Here is an 8,144-nt window from a genome sequence, read left to right on the forward strand (position 1 = left end):
CACAAACAGAGGCATGGACGTCAACATCTGGAGACACAACCAGAGACGTGGACATCAACATCTGGAGACAGAAGAACCTCCACATTTGGATCATCTGTGTTTTGTATAAATGACGTTCTCGTACCCCAGATCCTGGTCTGTGGTTCTTTCAGGGCCACATGTTCCACTGTGCAGCTGTAGATGTCTCCCAGCTGTGGGATGAAGTCCAGCCTGGAGATCTGAGAGAAGGTTTGGTCTTTGTTTGGAAAAGGAACATTGATGCTGGTTCCCTCGGACACGTGTTGTCCATTCCTGGTCCAGTGGACTTTAACAGGAGCAGGGCAGAACCCGGAGACACGACAGATCAGAGTGTTCTTCAGTCCGGGCTCCACGCTGTGGGCTGAGTAGATAAAACTGTAAGGAGGATCTGAAAACAAATCACAGGAAGTACCTCAGTACCATCATCATCATCACCTGTTCAAACAGTGTCTGCCTCTGGGTCCAATTATTCGACCACCAGAACTCGATCTCAGCCAGCGTCTTCAGCTCACTGGTTTGTTTAAGAAGCTGAAAATGGAAACACTTGAATTGTTTTTACCGAGTGCTGTTGGGAAGTCCTTCAGACCCTCACGCACCTTTGGCAAGTTTTCTTTGCAGACCTTCCTTCCATCCGCAGCCAGGCTGTAAAGTCCTTCAAAACTGATATGTTGGACAAAGTCCGGCAGCGTGTCCACTCCTGTCTCACGGGCGAAGTCAGCGTGCCAAATCTCTTCACCATCCAGTGTCAGCACGCTCACACCATCAGACTCTGAGCATCCTACTGCTGCGAAGCTGTCATGCAGAACTGAAACCAGAGCAGAAGGCCGACTCAGTGAGTCCTCACAGACCTGACCCATCAGAACCCCATCAGAACCCTTACCATCTGCACAAACACAGGCCACACAGGACAGGACCAAGACCAGCTTCATCTTCATCAGCTACTGAAGGTCTACCTGAAACCTTTCAGGTAATAAAGGCAGCGGCCAATCACAGTGTAGAGATCCTGTGATGTCATCAGTAGCCAGGTAGACTCAGGAAGCTGCGTTCAGCTGGTCATGGTTCCTGACGGACAAGTGTCTGGGATCCAGCCAGCCTCAGACTCTGCTGAACCCTGTTCAGATCTGTGGTGGTCCTGGAGACGTCCCCCTGTCCCGCCCCCTCAGCATGGATCCAGATGTGCTGGGTCATGCACCTGCATGTGAAAACCTTGAGGACAGTGTTGCACCTGCATGGATCCAGCAGGAGGTGCTGAAGCTTCTCTGAGGTCCACTCGGAGCTGAGAAAACTGAAGTTTCTTCTTGAATCCTCAGCTCTCTGTACAGCAGGGACAGTAATATTTTACTAACAGATGAGTTACTAACACCTGGGCTGGTTTATTAAACTGAAGTTCAGGTGTTTGTTTCATCTTCAGGTTGGATTTTATCATTTAAACTCTGATCATCTGCTGCAGGAACGACTCGCATTTTAAATGTTGCCACCTGTTTATTTTATATATTAAATTATATATTTAATTTATTCTAAACTGAACAATAAAAATCATATTCAGTTTAAAGTTCAGTGAAACAGTTTAAATGTTTAAGATTTACAGATCTGCTTTAAAATGTTAATTTATCCCAGAATGAAGCAGATCATGTGTTTATTGTTTTTTGCAACATAAATAAAAGTTTTATTCAAAAATTACAACTTTATTTTGTGAGATTTAGTTGAGCAGAAAATTATAATTCACCAAATTATACAAGAAAAAGGCAGAAATTTAACCTAAATGTGCAGTTTGATCCGTTTCTTCTGATGTTTCTGTCCATGCTCTGGTTCTGGACTCAGGTCCAGATCAGAGGCCGTTCCTCCCAGTACCCCCCCCCCCCCCCCCACCCCACCCCCAGGTCACACTGTCATTACCCACGTGGGCATTGAAGTCCCCCAGCAGAATAAAGGAATCCCCAGCTGGAGCACCTTCTAGTACCCCCCCCAACCCCCCGGGTCAAGGATTCCAAGAGGCCGGATACTCTGGACTGTCGTTTGGCTCAATCATCCAGGTCAGAGCCCGTCCCCCCCACCTGAAGCCCCCCCTCTCATCCAGCAGGACTCGTTCTGCTCAGACAGTTTGGAGCTTAAAGCTGCTGCAGCTCGTCTGGAAGGTTTGAAAACAGGAAAAAACTGAAAACTCGGTCCATCTTCCTTTTTGGGTCCTGGGGTCACTGGTGTCCATGTCCAGCCATCACTGTGTGAGAGGCAGGGGACACCTGGACAGGTCTCTGTCCATCACAGGGACACATAGAGACAAACAACCATTCTCTCTCACCTAGGGACAATTTAGAGTTACCAGTCAGTCTAACATGTTTTTGGTCTGTGGGAGGAAACTGGAGCACCTGGAGAAAACCCACGCAGCACGGAGAGAACATGCAGATTCCACCCAGAAAGGTCCTAGGCCTGGATTTGAACTGACAACCTTCTCGCTGAGAAGCAGCGTGCTGAGGTCCTCATCGCTGCGGACAGCCAGCTGCAGGTGCCAGGAGATGATCCTGGTCCTTCTGCTGTCACGAGCTGTGTTTCCTGCCAGTTCCAGGATCTCCTTAGGAGATCTTAAGAGCTTAGTGGTCAGGTACTCGAGCACAGCTGGCAAGTAGACGGGAATGCATCCATGGAGCCTCCATTTCAAATCGTTTGAGATTTGGGGCTGTAGTTGAGATAATCTTTGAGCTTTTGAGATGTCAATGCTCCCGGTTGTAAAAAAAACGTTGTTGTCATGGTTACGCATCATAAGAAATGTTCAAATGTAAAAATCCTTCCAGCTGCACAGCATCCGACACCAGAGGAAACATTCATCCAAAAATGTGATTTACATCCAGAAATAGAGGAATTTAAGTTTCCAAAAGCAAAATCTCAGAATGAAAGAAACAGCTGCTCCAACATGCAGCCGCCCCGAGCGGCGCGGTTCTACAATTCAGAGCACAACGATTTAGCACAGTGGCGCAACTGTCAGCGCAACGGTTCAAATCCCAGTCCAGGAGCCTTTCTGGGTGGAGTTTGCATGTTCTCTCCGTGCATGCGTGGGTTTTTCTCCAGGTACTCCAGTTTCCTCCCACAGACCAAAAACATGCATGTTAGGCTGATTGGTAACTCTAAATTGTCCCTAGGTGAGAGAGAGAGAGTGAATGGTTGTTTGTCTCATTTGTCTCTATGTGTCCCTGTGATGGACTGGAGACCTGTCCAGGGTGTCCCCCGCCCCTCGTACTGATTGCTGGACATGGGCACCGGCGACCCCCGTGACCCAAAATGGAAGAAGCGGGTAAAGATAATGGATGGATGGATGGATCTAAAAGCACAGCGCGGGAATCAAACATGTGAACCTGACAGGAAGTGATGCTCAGTCAGAAACACATCTGGACTGAAACATCTGCCTCCACAGGCTGAAAGACTCTTGACTCTTTCCTTACTGGAGTAAATTCAAACAAACCTGAAACTGAAGTCACCCGCTGAACGAGGAGCTGAGGCGGCCATCTTGATGTTAATCAGGTCCAGATGGAGACGACTTTGGGAGGTTTGTTTTAATCCACAGAATGGTTCACGTGATATTTTGCTAACACACATACATTTCAGTTTATTTCTGTAGGTCTCTGAACAGAAACATTCACAGACTTTATACAAAACAATTATTGAAGTTCTCCATGTGAGGAAGCAGCAGACTGAGTGGAATCGTTACTGAAACGTCTTCAAGAAGTTTGTGGGCACTTTTTGTGACGAGCGATGATAAAAGTTTAGACGTCAGTCAGTCAGGGGGAACGCTCGACTCAGGACCAGTTCAGTTCTGGCTCCGCCCAGGTGACACGCCTCCAGGACACAAACCAGCCTCTGATTGGACAGCTGGGACGCCATGGCGATGAGGTCAGCTGTGAGAGAAGGAAAGGCCCATCATCATCATCTTCATCATGAGAAAGAACAGATTCATAGAGAAAAGTCTGAACCGGTACTGACCCGGAGAGGGAGGAGGTGTCTGAGAGCAGAAGGCTCCGTGGGATAAGATGGAGGTCCAGGTGTTGGAGTGATGGAGGACAGCTGATGAAGAGGAGAAGTGAGGGAGGAAGAGCACGTCGACCATCAGGCCGTCTGACAGAGCTGGACAGATTTATGAAGAAATTAATTTAATGACAGACGAGACACCTGACGACGTCTCACTGAGCATGCTCAGTGTGTGTGTGTGTGTGTGTGTGTACCTCTCAGTCTCAGTGTGTAGTAGTCCTCGTGGGAGGAGTTAAACCCATCACACAATGCCCCGCCTCCCATGGACACTGCGACCAGCTGCCCCTCCCTGTGGGCGTGGTCATAACGCATCGGTAAGGTCTCTATGGCAACAGGGGTAAAGACCGGGGGGAGGGGGGCGGTGGTGAAAGATGAGGTGTCTTCATCGTCAGCCTCCTCTTCATCAGCAACGTTCTCCAGAAACTCCATGGAGGCCTCGAACAGAATCACTGCAGACAGTAGGACAGGCTCAGACCAGGTCAGACCCACGGGTCTGGTTCTGATGGAGGAGGACTCCAGGTGGCTGATGGGAACTGGAGTCAAATGCATGCATTAAGCTGAGGAACCTAACCAGACCAGGTCTGCAGGAATGATGAAGGTTGCAGGATCTACAGGGGTGGCCATGATTACAAGAACAGGAAGTTCTGTTGGGGAGTGGTGGTGCAGAGGTTAGAGAGGATGGGCCTGTGATCGGAGGGTCGCCGGTCAACTCCCTGGTTCACCTCTCCGGACCGACAACATCAAAATGTGGGTGGAAAAGGTGAAACACCCCCCAGCTGCTCCCCGGGCGCCCCAGATGTCAGCTCCCTGCTTCACATGTGCAATGGGAAAAATGCAGATAATGAAGTTCCCCGTTGGGATTAATAGAGTACAACAACAAAAGCCTGCTGGAGAAATTGTAGAAGTGGGGACACAGAAAGGAGGCACAGCACACAGCAGCTCTTCATGCAGAACCACAGAGTAAAAAGTAAGTCTAAGCTGGAGATCCAAACAGGTGGATGGTTGTCTACGGTGACCTCGGTGAATCACCACCTTATCGTGGTGGAGGAGTTTGATTGATCCTAGGACAGGGCTGTTCAACAAAACTGCTCGGGGGGCCACAGTTTCTGAGAGCCAGCAGCTCGGGGGCCAGACATCCAGCGATTAAAGTCATTCTGTAAATAAACCAAAGTTTACAATGATCCATTACCTTTTCAATTTGTTTATTTTATTGTTTGAATCATAAATGCAATGACCAGAACCCAAAACCCAGAACCAAAGAAAAAAAGTTAATGAAGTGGGCCAGATTGAAGTGCCCGTGGGCCAGAAATGGCCCGGGGGCCGCCAGTTGAATAGCCCTGTCCTAGGAGCTCTGCTGTCGGGGGCGATGGCTCCTGGTCGGGTCTCCCAAGGCAGACTGGTTTTTGGTGACGGGCCAGACAAAGAGTGATTCAAAACACTATGGACAAAGAAGAACAAGGAACTTGTGTCCCTTGCCTGGATGGGGGTTACCGGGGCCCCACCCTGGAGCCAGGCCTGGGGAAGGAGCTGTGACTGTTGTTTGTGCCTACGCACCAAGCGGCAGTTCAGAGTATCCGACCTTCTTGGAGTTCTTGGCAGGGGCGCTGGAAGGTGGTCTAGTTGAGGATTCCTTTATTCTGCTGGGGGACTTCAATGTCCATGTGGGTAATGACAGTGTGACCTGGGGGGGGGGGGGGGGGTGTTGATTGGGAGGAACAATCTTTTTGATCTGAACCTGAGCGTTGGACTTCTGTTCTCGTCATAGTTTGTTCATCACGAACACCATGTTCAAACACAAGGGTGTCCATAAGTGCACTTGGCACCACATGGACCTAGGTCGTAGATTGATGATTGACTTGTAGTGAGTTTGGTTCGCATTGCTGGTAGTAAGTCGGACCCTCCAGGGCTGCCCGTTGTCACAGATTTTGTTCATAACTTTTATGGATAGAACGTCTCAGTGCAGCCAGGGGTGGAGGGAGTCCAGTTCAGTGGTCTCAGAAATCCATCTCTGCTCTTTGCAGATGATGTGGTCCTGTTGGCATCATCATGCCGTGATCTTCAGCTCTCACTGGAGCGGATCACAGCCGAGTGTGAAGCAGATGAGGTTGTTTTCACAGCTGATAGTCCGGTAGACTCGGTTCGGTTCTGGACCAATATTCATGACCTTTTGTTACATTTGAGCTGGTGCGTTTGCATTCACACTGCACTGTGCAGTCGAGTCAACCCGTTGAAGCAACCTGTTGAAGCAACCTGTTGAAGCAACCTGTTGAGTCAACCTGTTGAACCAACCTGTTGAAGCAACCTGTTGAACCAACCTGTTGAAGCAACCTGTTGAACCAACCTGTTCCCCCGCTCGCCTGTGGGGGCGCTGCACCAAGAACTACTGAAAGAAACAACACAAAAACCTCTGAAGACACGTCTTCTTCTTCTTCTTCTGTAAATAAAAATAAAAATGAAGTGGCATCAAGTTTTAGCAGTTTTAGGAGTTATATTTTGTCATTTTTCAACCATGGACTCAGCATGAGCAGAAGATGAGACAGAAGACCACGGAGAATATTGTTTTTCACACAAGGCAGCTGACGGCTCCATATGAGCTAAATGTGTGTTTGTTTGTCCTGCTCTGTACTCCACTTCTTGCTTGTGGAGCGGGGCCCGGTCTGGTTACATTCACACTGTACTCGAACCGTGCTGGAGTTCTCTTCTACCGGACTGAGACCTAGGTTTTAGCCTGGGCCAGAGTTCGCCTTTTTGTTCCGTGACAGAGTTCGATGGTGCGTTCACACCTCCCCAAACGAACCGGAATTTCTAGGAAAACGAGCTGGAGTTCGATTAAAGCGGACTAAAAAGGGCTGGTGTGAATGCACCCTGAGATGAGAACCAGCACCTCCAAATCTGAGACCATGGTCCTCAGTCAGGAAAGGGTGGATTGTTCTCTTCAGGTCGAGTGTGAGGTTCTGCCTCAAGTGGAGGAGTTCAAGTATCTCAGGGTTTTGTTCACGAGTGAGGGAAGAATGGAGCGTGAGATTGACAGATGGATTGGTGCAGCGTCTGCAGTATTGTGGACTCTGTGTCGGTCCATTGTGGTGAAGAGGGAGCTGAGCTGTAAGACAAAGCTCTCTGTTTACTGGTCGGTCTACGTTCCTCCCCTCACCTCTGGTCATGAACTCTGGTAGAGACTGAAAGAATGAGATCGTGGATCCAGGAGGTTGAAATGAGTTTCCTCTGCAGGGTAGCTGGACTCTCGCTTAGAGACAGGGTGAGAAGTTCAGTTATTGTATCTGAGAGAGACTCAGAGTAGAACCACTGCTCCTCCACATCAAGAGGAGCCAGCTGAGGTGGTTCAGGAATCTGGTAAATACTTTCCCTGGACGCCTCCCTAGGGAGGCGCTTCAGGCATGTACGACTGGGAGGAGACCCCAGGGAAGACCCAGGACACAGAGAGACTACATCTCTGTTGTCCTGGAAACATCTTGGAGTCCTCCCAGAAGAGCTGGAAGAGGTGGCTGTGGAAAGAGATGTCAGGACCTCCCTGCTCAAGATGATGCCCCGAGACCTGAGTCCAGAACGAGGAAGATGATGGATGGATGGTTGTCTATGGGGACAGTTTTTAATTAATTTTATCTCCATCATACGATGTTCTGCTGTCAGGGCTCACTGATAGTTTTGTTTTTACTTAAACTTCTGTAGGAGCATTGAACCCAAACCAGTGTCAGAACCAGAGCACAGGGCTTCGGCTGATTTACAGTCAGACTTTGTAAAAAGTCAAACTTTGTAAAAGTCAGACTTTGTAAACAGTCAGAACTTGTAAAAAGTCAGACTTTGTAAACAGTCAGGATTTGTAAAGTCAAACTTTGTAAAAGTCAGACTTTGTAAACAGTCAGAATTTGTAAAATGTCAAACTTTGTAAACAGTCAGGACTTGATAACATTCAGAATTTGTAAAAAGTCAAACTTTGTAAAAGTCAGACTTTGTAAAAGTCAGACTTTGTAAACAGTCAGAATTTGTAAAAGTCCAACTTTGTAAAAGTCAGAATTTTGTAAACAGTCAGAATTTGTAAGTCAAACTTTGTAAACAGTCAGGATTTGTAAAAGTCAAACTTTGTAAAAGTC

At 48.2% G+C, this 8,144-nt stretch overlaps 2 protein-coding genes across 2 annotated transcripts in view; both read right to left on the reverse strand.

The window, feature by feature from the left end:
• Window positions 1–953, reverse strand: part of LOC119416516 (mamu class II histocompatibility antigen, DR alpha chain-like) — a 2,384-nt gene extending 1,431 nt beyond the window's left edge. Inside the window, exons 1-4 of the mRNA XM_037683766.1 lie at window positions 893–953; window positions 578–823; window positions 125–406; window positions 8–27 (exon numbers count right to left, since the gene is read on the reverse strand). Of these exons, the coding sequence (XP_037539694.1) occupies window positions 8–27; window positions 125–406; window positions 578–823; window positions 893–953 (609 nt within the window). The remainder of the gene's footprint in view (window positions 1–7; window positions 28–124; window positions 407–577; window positions 824–892) is intronic.
• A 2,827-nt stretch (window positions 954–3,780) lies between these two features.
• The window catches only part of si:ch73-71d17.2 (RPA-related protein RADX), a 35,775-nt gene continuing 31,411 nt past the window's right edge, over window positions 3,781–8,144 (reverse strand). The window contains exons 18-20 of the mRNA XM_037683857.1: window positions 4,230–4,484; window positions 3,991–4,131; window positions 3,781–3,905 (exon numbers count right to left, since the gene is read on the reverse strand). Coding sequence (XP_037539785.1) covers window positions 3,781–3,905; window positions 3,991–4,131; window positions 4,230–4,484 — 521 coding nt within the window. The remainder of the gene's footprint in view (window positions 3,906–3,990; window positions 4,132–4,229; window positions 4,485–8,144) is intronic.

Source organism: Nematolebias whitei, chromosome 1 (genome assembly GCF_014905685.2).
Source record: "Nematolebias whitei isolate Nwh7 chromosome 1, NemWhi1, whole genome shotgun sequence".
NCBI lineage: Eukaryota > Metazoa > Chordata > Actinopteri > Cyprinodontiformes > Rivulidae > Nematolebias > Nematolebias whitei.